Source organism: Fundulus heteroclitus, chromosome 11, assembly GCF_011125445.2.
Source record: "Fundulus heteroclitus isolate FHET01 chromosome 11, MU-UCD_Fhet_4.1, whole genome shotgun sequence".
NCBI classification, from domain to species: domain Eukaryota; kingdom Metazoa; phylum Chordata; class Actinopteri; order Cyprinodontiformes; family Fundulidae; genus Fundulus; species Fundulus heteroclitus.
Window position 1 is genome coordinate 21,474,432 of NC_046371.1, and position 14,017 is coordinate 21,488,448.

General features: G+C 41.1%; 1 protein-coding gene across 2 annotated transcripts; it reads right to left on the reverse strand.

The window, feature by feature from the left end:
* Positions 1-527: 527 nt before the first annotated feature.
* Positions 528-11,251, reverse strand: birc2 (baculoviral IAP repeat containing 2). 2 transcript variants are annotated; one of them, XM_036143101.1, is made up of 13 exons: positions 11,237-11,251; positions 10,712-10,781; positions 7,125-8,424; positions 6,730-7,010; positions 5,141-5,429; positions 3,889-3,988; positions 3,705-3,783; positions 3,313-3,361; positions 2,985-3,227; positions 2,800-2,898; positions 2,490-2,645; positions 1,544-1,585; positions 528-954 (listed from the first exon to the last, which is right to left on the reverse strand). In XM_036143101.1, exons 3-13 carry the CDS (start codon positions 7,216-7,218, stop codon positions 761-763), a joined length of 1,626 nt encoding a protein of 541 aa, XP_035998994.1. In that variant the 5' UTR covers positions 7,219-8,424; positions 10,712-10,781; positions 11,237-11,251; the 3' UTR covers positions 528-760. The 2 variants fall into 2 exon arrangements, with proteins under 2 accessions (XP_035998994.1, XP_012710688.1); XM_012855234.3 differs by lacking the exon at positions 11,237-11,251 and adding an exon at positions 6,337-6,633.
* Positions 11,252-14,017: the final 2,766 nt, after the last annotated feature.

Consider the following 14,017-nt stretch of genomic DNA (forward strand, 5'->3'; position numbering starts at 1 on the left):
GCAGAGATCATGGTTTTATCTTCAGGACTCCTACTTTTCCTTTAAATAAAAGAATGTGAACAGAGTGAAATTTACCAGATTTTTTTAGGCTAAGCCAATCAGTAAATTCATTCCTACAAAATTTTAGCTTTACAGGATCAGCTGAGAAATGATGCTCACATGCCAGGACCCAAAAATCTTATGTTGAACGTGTTCAAGTTAGGACTCTAAGCTTAGTTTTATTTTTTATAAACCATGTATAATGAGACTTACATTGTCCATTGTGTTAAATGTAATTGGCAAGAACCCTGTGTTATAGTGGATTTAGTTAATTTTGGCTTTTTAGGCTAAAGATCAGACATCACTACATCAATGAACATGCCAGACGTGTTTTGTTAAGTTAGATGGAGATGGTTTAGATTCCTTTGAAAAGCATCTGTGGACAATTCAAGAAGTTTACATCTAACATGATGCATTTAACTTTCATATCCTTAGACAAAATACACATTCTTGGCGCCTTTTTTCCCCTTCAAGAAAACAAACTCATGTTACGTGTGTGAAAGTGTTTTATTGGTTTAATGATCACAGATGTCAACTCAATAGTGTTTGGATTCTGAAAGCAACTCTGAAGGAGCTTTTAATTATAACTCAGTGCAATAAGCTTCAGATAAATCTGATAAGTAGGAGTACTATGTATAAAAAAAAACCTTTGAACTTGTTAAACTGATGCTTTGAAGTCTTGGGGAAAACATTTTAGTGCAACTATCAGAAAGGCCCCACGTTACGACAGGAACGTTCTAACGGTGCCTTTGACCAGGCCTCTGCAGATGGGACACTTGCGCAGCGATGGCGCGCACTCCTTGCACACCACCAGGTGTCCACAGGGGATGAAGACGATGTTGACCTCTTTGTCCATGCAGACCTTACAGGTCCGCTCCTCCTGCAGGCGCCGCAGCTGTTCCTCCATTGGTAGGTCTGCAGCACAGGAAGCAGCGTTTAGGTCATATAGATCCAGCACAAACTAACAAATTCCTCTATTTAACCAGCAGGTGTCAGTATTGTGACGTAAACATTTATTTGGTAGCTGGGATTTTTTTTTTTTGTAACAAAATCTTATCTGTTAGAGTACTGTGAATGTTTTCGATAAGTTACAAAGTGGATGTTTTTAGTTTGTGCATTTAACTCCATGTCAATATGACTGAAATAAGTAAAATGATCTGGTGGAGCTTCTCAATCATCCAGGATGTGTTTCCTGAGACATACGTAAATGTTCACTAAATTAGTGAGATCTACGCTGTGATGTCATCTAGCTTTTAAAAAAAAATGGCTGACTCGGTCACTGGTGCATTTCCATGTGGGAAGTTGTCATGACATCACAAACCCACAATATCACATGACTGCAGGGAGACGTTGAATACATGTTAACTTCCTGAATGAGGACTGACATGTACATGTGGTTCTTAATACTGTACATTATTAATATCCAGTAATTAAGTTACACAATAAGGTGTAAAAGAACCTGACTGCAGATCAGGTTCAGTCTGAAGGATCAACGTTTATTTACCTGATAGATCTTGGCTTGGTGAAGAAGCTTCATTTGACTGAGCTGAAGGGAGGAAAGAAAAACGTGTCAAACTCAGGCTTTGATTAAACAGCAAATGTGACCCTGTGTAAAATAATATATATATACTTTTATTAAATTTAAAAGTTTAACAGTCTTTATGCCATCTGGATCCAAACCCCGGTAACCTCTGTTCACTGGGGTTTGGATCCAACCTCTGACACCCATTTCAGCATTCAGTCCTTTCAGAATAAATGCTCATATCCTTTTCAAATAGTTTCTTAATCTCTGGAAAACAGTTTTAATAGCATAATACAAAATGAACCCATAAAAATGGAATAAAACTGTTTTCTGTTTGAGGAAACCTTCAGGACACTACATGTGAAAAGATGTGGGGGCACCCCAAATTAGTCTTCACCTGAAACGGTTGAAATAAAGTTTGCTTCCTTGGATTTTATTTGGAATAATTAAACTCAGGATTGTTTAAATTAGTATTATATATTACATTATTAACTACATTAGAAAATCCACAGGCTGTGCTAATGTTTTCACGGCTGGATTACTCTACACTAATGACAGCTTTGTTTCAAGCATGGATTGTGATGTATGATACAATATTTATTTTAATATAATAAAAATAGTTTCACTCTTGTGTTTTGGCTTTTAAACCAGGCCCAGTTTAATGTCCAGTGGTCATTTTAAACCTTGATCTATGTAATAAACCAGGGAAAAGATCTAATTGTCACAACTTTGTACATTCCAAGGAAATGTGTCCTCTACATTGAACCTCTCCCTAAGGATTCATCTAAATCCAAAACTGTAAAAGAACCTCTAATTTTCAGAAACCTAAATTTCAATCATAGTTGGGTAGAATTACATCTGGAACCAGCGAGGAAGCTAAAGCGCATACTTTCCAAGCCTGTGCAGGTGTCATGCTGCAGACTCATACCCATGAGGTCTCTGAGTAGATGGACGTCGTTTTTCTGGATCCAGTTGCGGAAAACCTCGGCGGCGGCGTTTCCTTTGGTGAGGACCACCTCTATCAGCCTGGCCGTCTGCTGCTGGGCTGAAGTCTGAGCCATGAGGCCGCTGTAATCCTCAGCAGCTGCAGGCCAACGAATAAATGAATTATTCATTAATTATTCAAAACTGTCAGGAAACCCATTTAGTGTGAAACAGCTGTTCAATGGGAATTAAATCATGGTTGTTTTCCCAATAATGTCACAGATCTGGTAGTTAAATCCTGAAAGGAAACATACTCAACACATTTTGCTCTCTTAAATGCTCCAGCACCGGCTCCACGCTCTTCAGACGCTGGGCCAGGGCTGCTTGGTGCCGCTTCACAAACGTGAAACCATCTAAACACAGAAGAGTTCACGGTAAGTTTCAGGTTCAACGCCGTGGAAGCGGCCCCTGTTCTCCACCACATTCTTACGGCGAGCACCTGATGCCATGGCCTCCGCCATCATCTCTCGCTCCTCCTCCCTCTTCTGGTCCTCGGCGCTGAGCAGATCTAACACCAGCTCCTGGACCGTCTTGTAGTTCTCTCCGCTGGTCAGGATCTTGCTCTGCACCGTCTGCTTGACCAGGCTGCGGTCGAAGCCCATCTCCAGAGCCGATTTGATCACGGGGGTGTTCATCATGACGGCGTCTTCGGACCGCTCCTCACCTGGACCCAGGTGCACCACTGGAAGGAACAGATGTCGGGGGGCGTCATGAGAGACGCCTCTGCGTTGATCCGTTTTTCCCACGTCATGCGGTTTAAAACTCACCGGGTGGATCCACGAACTCTCTGGAGCTGCTGTCTCCTGTGGTTAAAAGCTTTTGGAGATGGAAAAAAAACAGACGTAAGCGCGTGAAACCGCCTGGAGCAGCTTCACTGCAAAAACGGATCTAAAAATAAGTAAAATGTTGTTAAAGTTAGTGTATTTATCCTTGATTTGAGCAGATAAATGATATTATCTGCCAATAGAATGAGTATTTTGACCCCTAAAATAAGATAAATAGACATCCTGCACTCGAAATAAGAGGATGGAGATGAGTTGTTCCTATTTTAAGTGTAAAATTCTTATTCCATTGGCAAATTATCTTTTTTTTACCTGCTCAAATCAAGGACAGATACACAAATTTTAAGAACATTTTACTTATTTCCAGTTCTGCTGACCTGCTCAAAGAGGCGAGGGAATCGAGCCTGGATCTGGTGAACAAAGTCCTGTCCCTTCTCCTGAAGCAGATATTCACACCTGCAGAGGAACAACCATGAAGCCACGGCGAACAATCAGAGCCGTTCCAATAGATAATCCATGTTGTTTGAAACTGAGGGGGAAAAAAAAAAAAGCATAATTTACCGGGGAAACCATTTTGCATGTTCCACCCATGGATCGTCTCCAGATTCCCAGCATCGCAGGCCTCCATCACAGCAGAAACATTTGACGTCGTCGTTTCTCCCTGAAGGGACACAGAGATAAGATCGACATGTGGGTTTTGGGGGATTTTTGTCGGGGCTTGGAGGTGCAGAAACTTCTCATCTTCCTCTGAGGGGAATTTAAACTTGTCATAAGACTACTTTGAGCTTTGGTCATCAGGCGATACCTGGTGTCCTTGAGGAATTCCCGATTGAAGCAAAACAAAAAAAACACGAAACGCTAATAAAATCCCCGACTTCCCGGCTCAGAGCTACTTTCATGACATGTAAAAATGCATAAAATTATAATAATTAAAACTAGGGCTGAACAATTAATCGCATTTTCAATATAATCAAGATTTAAAAAAACGCAATTTCCAAATCGCAGAGGTCAGCAATTTTTGGCTATGTAACAATTAGTGAATCAGAAACGTCCATTAGGTGTCGCTAAAATGTTTAAAGTGGGTTTGCCTCCACATGGAAGGTAAGACAGTTGCAGCAGTGAGATAATCAAATTGTATTACTTGTTTTAGAGTTTATATAATCATACATAGCATTAAGTACAGGTCAATCAGTTTAATACATAGACTTGTTTGTTGGTTGCACTTTATGTTCAACAAGGATTGATGTCCCAATCAACTAAAAGCTTTTCTCTTGAATAATATTCTGACTAATAGAAATATTAAAAGTTCTTTTTTTTAAATAGTCCTTGTTTACAAACGTCTTTATTTAGACGCCATTTTTGTTGCTTGTGGTTAACGCAGAGAAAAGTCAAAATTGCAATTTTGGTTGAAATATATTGTAGACAGAACGCAATCATTTCTGCTGTTTAGATGCTGTGGGTCTTTTAGCACCTAATCTGCACGGCGAGGAAACAAATTGATTTATTGTTTGTATGTTTAAAAAGATATGATAAATTAAACTGGGGGAAAAAACGCATTAAATCGCAATATTAAGAAAAAAAAAAATCGCAATTAGATTATTTTCCAAAATCGTTCAGCCCTAATTAAAACTTCTGTTCTCTCCTCTACAGACCAACTTGAACTCACTAACGTGCAAACATTCATCCTCCGACATGCAGATTGCTAGGTGCTCAGGTCGACATGTGACAGGGGACCGGTTGTAGCCGCCGGATGAGCAGATGTAACGATAAGAGGCTCCTGTCAGCGTCCAATCACAACCAGGCGAGTCCTTACCCACGTAGTAGAAGCCCGCCTTGGCCAGCTGCTCGGGCCGCACCGGGATGCGAGACGGCCAGTTGACGAAGGTGAGAAGCCTCTCGTCGCTCTGCTGCATGGAGGGGTTGGACACGCTGGTGAGGCCCGGGGCCCCGGCCGGCCCCTGGGACGTCGTCGCCAAGGACGCGGTGGCGGCGGCGCCGGCCAGCGACACGTTCTCGGCTCTGTCCCCGCGGACAAAACGACAGTTTGGATAATGCCTCTGGTGCTCGGAGACGGCTCGGTCCCCCGGTTCCCAGTTGTTCAGCTGCAAATCAAAAGGCCAAACTCTGGTGACGGGTCGACAGGACTTTTTGTGCTAAAGACACAAACCTACAGTTTTATAAGAAACTTTATTTTTTGTTTTTTTGTTTAGGAAAAGACAAAACTTAAAAGGTGGAAAAAAACAGAAGCTGTGCCTCGGACATGATGTGAAGGACGACGGTGTTTTAATGTAACTTAAAACTTAGAATGTGCAATTCTATTTAATACACTGCAGTAATCCTGAAAGAAGTGATTCTGATGCTACTACACCTGAATATATGTCAAACACGCGTATAAGCCACAGTGAATGTACAGAAGACATCCTCTGCCTTATTTCTTTTTGTATTTTTTTTTCTTTTTTGCTTTTCTTACCTACTCCTTTTGATCCATGGTATAACGAGGACACACTGTGTATATATTTGATGCACCTCGTCCTACTTGACCCCTCTTTTCTATGACTACTGATTACTGAGCCAATGTGACATGTGAATTTCTCCAATGTGAGATCAATAAAGCTTATCTCATCTTATCGTAATGTCAATGTCCTTTTTTGTTTGGGTATTAGTTTTGTTGTTATATTTGTGTGGTGCAATGTATTAATCTGAAAAATCTAAACGAATAAAAAAAAGAAGACAAAAACCTGAATTCGGTAAAAGAAAATTGGACTTTCGTCTTTTAGGACATAGTTTTGGCAAAACACGCTGTGATAAATAACTGAACCGTGTTTTCTTGTCTGTACTCAACTATTGCAATAAATATTCCCACCTGTATGGAGAAAATTTAAATAAAAAGATAAATAAATCCCAGAAATCTGAACGTGGAAACCGAAAACAGGAAAAGCGTAGTTTTAAAATCAGCTAAAAGACAAAAGCTTAAAGTATCGGTCCATGGAGTTCTTGGCAGACGCCCACCTGTCCGCCGCAGCTGAAGCAGGCCACCCTGTCCCCCTGTCCCAGGTAGTAGAAGCCGGCCCTGGCCAGCTCTGTGGGGGTGATGATGGACAGCGTCCAGGAGTGAAAGGAGTCCAGGCGGTCCTGCTCTCGGCGCATGCTTGGGTTGTGGCACGTCGGTCTCTGGTGGGACATGTCCTCCACGCCCCGAGACGTCAGGGGGCTGGAGGGCGGCAGGGCGGAGAAGGCCGTGTTCAGGAAGCCCACGGCCTCCTCGCTCTGGCCTGCTGATGGGTTGGGAGCGGCCGGGCCGGGAAGCTGGAGGAGGAGGACGAAGGAAGCCCGATGGAGGAGTGCGTACGTGTGGATTTGTAACGACTCGTCTTTTTTCAGGAAGCGATCTTTTGATCTTACCGGTAGAGCCGGGGCGATGCGGAGCGGGGAGAAAGCAGAGTGGGAGGAGGAGAGCAGGTTGGTGGTAGAGGGGAGGCTCTGGATGAAGGAGCAGGAGGGCGAGAGCTGCCGGTGCTTCTCCGTGGGACAGTCGCCGGCCTGCCAGCCCTCGGCCGTCACGTTGCAGCGGAAACACTGAACCCGATCGCCCACGCCGGTGTAGAACCAACCGGCCCGGGCCAAGCTTCGCTCCGTGACGGGGGAGGCCGGGAAACGGGCAAAGGTGGAAATGCGATAGAGCTCTAGGGGGATAAAAACGAAACGGCAGTGAAGTGTCACATTGGATGGAGAACGGAAGAGAAAAAAACAAATAAAATTAATCTCATAAATCTGTAAACGGACGGGTCTAAAGGTACCTGAGGAGTTGTCGTACTGGAGGTTGGGCGGTGGCCCGTTCCGACACAGTCCCATCAGAAACTGGTTGTTTTTCAGCTGAACAAGAGTTTCCATTTTTGTTTTGTTTTTTTATATAGTAGGGAGGGAAAAAAAGAGATGTCCCCTACGAGGGAGAGGGGTTTGAAAAATCCAAGGTCCTTCACTCATTCAGACATACCCACACCTTACATTCAGACAAAAAAACGACACTGCTAAGAGAGCTAAAGAAATTAAATGACTCTAGGGTGGAAAGGAAAAGAAGACTAGCAGAAATCCCCGGCGCTGTGTCCTCCTAACACCTGGCTTCTTTCCATCGGCACCTGAAGGAGTAACTATCCGTCTGAAAACAGTAAAAAGGACGAGGCCAACCCACCCTGAACGTCATCGCTACCAGACAGACCCGCGGTCAGACCGACAGGAATCAGCATTACTGTTTATCACCTCTACCACAGACGAACTACACTAAAAGTATTCACTCCCCCGCCCTGACTCCCGTATGAACTTAAGTAACATCCTGTTCTTAATCCATATGGGTCAATATGACGCTGATCCGCCCTTTGCGGCTGTAACAGCTTCTACTGATGTGGGAAGGCGGTCTACAAGCTCGTCAAAGACCACGGTTCCAGAAGTCCATCTGTAAGGTCAGACGCTGGTGTTGGACGCTAAACTTTCTGATCCGTGTCTTTGCTCCGCGCCTGGTGATGTACGGCCTGGACCGCCATGGAGGCCCGTTCCACGAAGCTCGCCACGCACACTTCTAGCTAATCTGAAGTCCACATGAGGTTTGCAGGTCAGACCCCGCAGAAAGTCGACTTCTTGTCATTCCGGGTCACTTTCACCTTGTTACAGCACCGGCGACGGCTGACTGGGGCACATCTGGGAGCGTTCCCATCACAGAAGCACGCCGCAGTTCTCCGAGCTCCTGAGAGCGACCCATTCTGTCACAAGTGTTTGCAGAAACAGCCCGAGCGCTTAGACGGTTGCTTTTAGACACCCGGGGAAGTGGCCGGGACGCCCGATTTCCATTATCGGGACGGGCGAGCGAACAGTTTTGGCGAGAAAGTGTAACTAAGCCTAGGAGAAGCTTTAATACAACGAAAACAAAAAGCCTCACACAAACAGACCCGGGAATACGCGTTCTCAAACCCCTCCCCCCCTCTGGGGCATCCCTTTTCTGGGCGTCTAAGCTTCCATGATTGAACACGGATAACCTAATTAAAATATATTTTTTATCTTTTAGTAGATGAGCACGGTGCCTGTTGAGTGGTTTTCTGGCAGAACCTGCAGAGACACACATAAGACAAGAGATGAAGAAAAACAAACCGTACATTATAAAGAAAGGACCTAATTATGTTGATTCATCATGCAGGAATTATCGGTTTTGGGCTGACCAGACCGTCACATGACGCACATCTTTGTGACGACGAGCAGTTTTACGTCCTAATGTTCCTATGTTTTAAATATAAACAGATGAAAGAGAGCTGGGGTTTTCCCCAACCCGTTCAGAGCGAAGCAGAGGACCTTCCTCCCTATCATTAAGTGGATCCCATTTTTAAAGTCTGGAAGCTACAGCCAGCTGCTGACCCTATCCGAACACATTGTCCAAATATTAGCAGTAGTTAGAACTATTACTCCATGAAGAGCGGAACGACGACAGGACATAAAACGCTGCACAAACACGGTTTACTTGAACACTGGGAAGGAACTCGGTGGGTTTTTATACTAAAATCTGGATCAAGGCTATACCAAAATAAACGATATATGGTATAAATCAGGCGGTTACTAAAATATTTCAACATTACGGCTGTCGTCTTTTTGCCACGGTGGGAATAACCGAAGCAGCTAAATTATGGCGCACTTTTTTGTTCCCAACTTTAATGGCTACGCATTGATTACTCACTGATTTGGCTTCCTTTAGCATATCTTTTTTTTTTTTTTTTTTTTTTTTTTTTAAGTCTGGCATCAAATTTGAAGTGATATTTGATCCGTTGACTTTGTTGTAAATATCACCGGTGGCCACTCCGCAAACTTTAAGTTAAGTGTGCCAAACCAACGTCCGTCAGAGCATCAACGATCCTGGTGGCTGTGAAGGAGTCCACCTACATCTTGTTCACCACTGATGGCTGACCTGTTGCAAATCCGGAGGCCTTCATGAGGATTTCAAAACGCACTGCTGCTGACATAGCATAGCACATAGCTGTCGTCATGACCAGATCAGCATGACTTGGACTTCTGGTCTTGCATTAGTGAAGCAACGCTGGCAGATCATTGGTGGGGAAATGAACAATAGTCTATTAACTTAAACAACAATCCTTTATTTTTATTACTAGGAATAACTGACTCATCTATTACTGATAAATACTAAAAAAAAGCTTTAAAATGTCTCCTCCTTAGCTGCATACCTGAGTAAAATCCCTTCCCACACACAATGGCGGAAGGTTTTCCTTAATTACTTTTCTCTCGATTATCTGACAAAAAAGATGTTTTTGTCAAAACATGGGAAGCTTTTCTGGTCTACGCCACCTTGAATATTTCCACAATCCTTACAAGAGCTTTTTTTATTGTAATATTATCAGAAAAGACAGTTTAGAACTAGCCAAAACTGGAACTGAATGCTGCATCGTTTTCTATTTATGTAACTTATATGCAGCTAACACCTGACTGGGACTCCTGAGTATGACTATAGGGGAAAATATCTGTTTAACTTGTCCGATTCTGTCTGAGCGGTTTATTATTGTTGAGAAGTTTTAATAAAAATATAGTTAAAAATAATAATACATGACTTGGGTAAAAGCTCTACCTAGAACTGACTTACATTGCACGTTGTTGATCTCTGTGTAATCAAACCCATTTGTATTCATATTCCAGGCTCAAATGTGTGAGGGTCTATATCGGATTGTTGATATTTGTATTTACCTTTCCAGGTGTTAGATCAAAGATTTTGCTGTACCTGAACCACAATAATTTAAATAAATACAGTCATCTTAAAATAGATTGCTACCGATTCCACAGAAGTAAATGTAGGTGGGTGTTGGCTTCTTTTGAAATATGCGGTGCAGTGTCCCTTTTTATGCAAGGGACGCATAACAAACCTGATTCTTTGCTAAAGAAAACCCGTCTGCGTCCATTTCCTTATTATTTTCTGCGTCCATTTCCTTTTTTTGTGTCCATTTCCTTATAATGAAGGGCACGTCGCAGCAGTAATTTTACCAAACGTTTGCCAGCGTTTATTTTTTTTAGCACAATGTTTGGGTGAATGCCAACTAAAACCAGTTTCCGACTCAAACACAACCTGAGCATCATGGCGCAGGAAGAGAAACATTCAAACGTCGTCCTTTGTTGCTCGGCTACAGTTAGCGCGCTAAAGCTAACTATGCTAATGCTAATCAAAACAGGGCTTTAGTCCGCCCGACAACTCATTTCTCAGGAGAAAACGAAATTAAAAGGGGTTTATTTAGTTAAAAAAAAAAAATACCCGGCGGGTTCTGTCTGACGAGAAACCAAACCAAACCGGGAGCTACCCTCGTTTTTTTTCTTTCCATTTCAAATGTCAAAACGGAAAACTCACCAGTCTAGCGACACCATTCGGAAAGTCCCGAAGATTCTGGTCAGTGACGTCACGCCGCTTTCTATTTCCGCTGAAATGTGAACAATGATGAAAACAATTTCAGGAATGAATGGACGGACGACTTAATGAATGGCCGCCGTCTACCCGTCGGATAAATAAATCTCAATCTCTTATTTTAACAAAAAAAAAAAAAAAAAACGTTAATGTACAGATGCGACTTTAGTCATGACAAGAACCAGAACACCTCCATAGAAAGAGGAGTAGCCAATTAATTGATTTGGGTTTACAAGACTTTCTCTACTGAGGATGAGCCTAATAAAATAAAATCGTCAAAATACAAAATATTTAACAGTAATAGAAATAGAGAAATATAGTAATATAAGTAACAGACACGCGGTTAGATGTTGTACATTGTTTCTTTATAAATCCCCGAAGACAACTAGACGATTTGATTAATTAAGGGCAGCAATAGCCAGTTAAAAGTATTCGCTGTCAAGATAAAAGTATTTAGAAAGAGATACTTACATCTGCGCACTGCTGAAGGGAAGGCTGAAACTGAGACCGTGCTGGATATAGACTTTGAACCATCACATGTATTTCCCCTAAAGAAAGCCACTCCCCCTGGAAAATGCCAAACATTCAAATAATAATAAAAGCTCACATCACACAGTTAAAAGAAGCACGTGTAACATTCAAGTTTCCTCAACCTCAGGTTTCATCCCCCACGGGATTGCAAATAGCTCATTTGTAAGACATTGATCAAAAGCCCCAGTAAGGAATTATACTTTCAGTCCTTCTGAACATCACAGGTTTTCAGGAATAGCATAGAAACTAAATATCCCCACCTCCATATTTATTCTGATCATGTCAACAACATTTAAAGCAATAATAACAAGAAGACGATGGTGGTGAAGAAAAAGACAAAAATAAAGAACTGTATATAACAAAATATTATAAGTAAGACGGAGTAATAGAAAATGTCAGCATCATTGCAGCTTGTTTCCAACTGCTGACATGTGTCCAGAAATTGCATGATTGTGTAATTATGTAATTTTTGGACGTTTTATTTTTAATCCCGCAGACCAAGGCTGATTTTTCTATTTACCTATGTGAAGATGGACCATTAAAAAGACATTATTTTGCTAAAACACCCCATATTCACAAAGAAGCCGACTAAAGAGAGAGAGAGAGAGAGAGAGAGAGAGAGAGAGAGAGAGAGAGAGAGAGAGAGAGAGAGAGAGAGAGAGAGAGAGAGAGAGAGAGAGAGAGAGAGAGAGAGAGAGAGAGAAAGAGAGAGAGAGAGAGGTGTTTGCTGATCCACCACCTAAACAGGGGAGGAAGTTCAATTTATTTCACGATCATAGAATTGTTAATATGTAGATTAGATTATTTTTTATCATCCCCGTCGGCGGATATTGAATTCATTTCAGAGGGAGAATGGGTTAAAGGTGCGGCTCTGACGAATTTTTACTGAGGATAAACAAATAATCTGAGAAATACCAAAAAAGTTAAAACATATCCAATTCGGCGACTATAGAGGGCGCTGTTTCGCTGACCCCTCCATTACTCCTGAAAGAAAAGCAATAGAGGGATGAAACTTTTTCAGCAGACTGCCTTTGCAAAAACAATGTTCACCTTATATCAGATTTTAATAGTGGCATTAAATAACTAATACAAACATTGTTTGCGAGTAAAACATTAAGAAATACTCAAAATTAAAGGAGTTAATGTAGGATACCTGATATGCAATGAAATTACCTATTCATGATAAACTATATCAAATAACATATCAACATTATTTCCATAAACAGTTGTTAGGTCACTGATCCTTATGGTTTGCATAGTTGTTTTTCCTTTTGGGGCTATGAGATTGCGCATGTTGTGCACTAGAGGGAGAAATATGTTTGTTTTGGAGGAGTCAACAAAACAGCGCCATCTAGAGTCGCATCATTTCGTGGAAAAAAAATAAGGACAACACAATTGCTTCTTTATCAGCCATTTCTCTAATTCCCTCAACACATGAAATGATCTATTAAAGCCTTTCTGTCAAACTTAGAACAACATCAGTCTTCAAAAACACAATTCAACAGTAACAATGCCCACATGGATAAAGTAAAGGATAAAGAATAAACAATACATTTAATAATGGTGGTATAGTAGACCACCGTCATATGCTTAAATAATAATAGTAGGCTACTTGACTGAATGCCAATATGTATCAGTAGTATAATAATGCAAGCTGATAAAAAAGACACAGAGATAAGAAAACTGACAGTAAGCCACAATATCTGGAAAACCCCTGGCTTAATCATTTATCTTGGATTTGTGAAACAGTTCCCAGTATGGCGAAGAAACATAAGGATAAACAAATAAAAAATAATGAGCATGTAAATAAGGTAGGTTCAAACATTTTATTTATTTAAGTTTCATCGTCATGTCACACATGTCTTAATTCAGTCTAATCGGTTAATTTCTCTCCATTTACCAGGAGCACATGTGTGGGTTTTTGTTTTTGTTTCTTGTATCAACCAATCACAGCTCTTAGAAGAAAGCATCTCACCTAACAACCGGGTCAACTACACCTCCTCTATAAGATAAGAATTTCTGTGGTCTCCTTACTAATAGTTACTTCCAGCAAAGATCTGAATCTCTAAAACTCCTTAAAAAGAAAATATGACTGGACAAGAATCAAAGAGATGCTTCCATATTGCATACTTATGGCAACAAAATCCACAGGGTTCAAAATGACTGATCCTTTTAAATCAAATTTCCTTTACTTTTGGAGGTACTGACCATTTTAGATATTTAAAAAATATATAGGAGTTGTGGTTACATTTCTGTTAGGGACCATTATTTTAGTTCCGTTTGTAAAATGAGAAACCTTTAAAAGCTTTGTTCAAAATCTATTTCCACACGTAGCACTTAAAGCCATTTTCTCAATACGTAAATTTGTTGAATTAACATTAATCTTTGAATCAGTTAGTATGTTTTTTTGTATCAAACGAGGTAGAGCAGATGAAATTACTTTTCTTATCCTAATATATTCCTTATTTTTTTAAAGGTTTCAAGCTGTAAAATGACACAGGCCTGTGTCAAAAGTATTTATTTATTTATTTTTACCAAACCATATCTCTATAAATAGACCTTCCTTCTTAATAGTGATTACTCTTATTGCACATGTGGAGTAAAATTCTGGGTAAGTGTCCTTTTTGCTGTGGTACAGGTCTGCTTTGCAGCTGCCAGAAAACAATTTAAAACAATAATAATGCATTTTAAAGATTAAAAATACATTTTTAAGAAGCACTT

Coding starts and splice junctions, on each gene's coding strand:
- birc2 (XM_012855234.3), bottom strand. CDS start 7,218: ATGGAAACTCTTGTTCAGCTGAAAAACAACCAGTTTCTGATGGGACTG. Junction 2,899..2,984: donor GGCGGAGGCCATGGCATCAG/GTGCTCGCCGTA, acceptor TTCTGTGTTTAG/ATGGTTTCACGTTTGTGAAG. Junction 1,586..2,489: donor TCTACTCAGAGACCTCATGG/GTATGAGTCTGC, acceptor TCCTCCCTTCAG/CTCAGTCAAATGAAGCTTCT.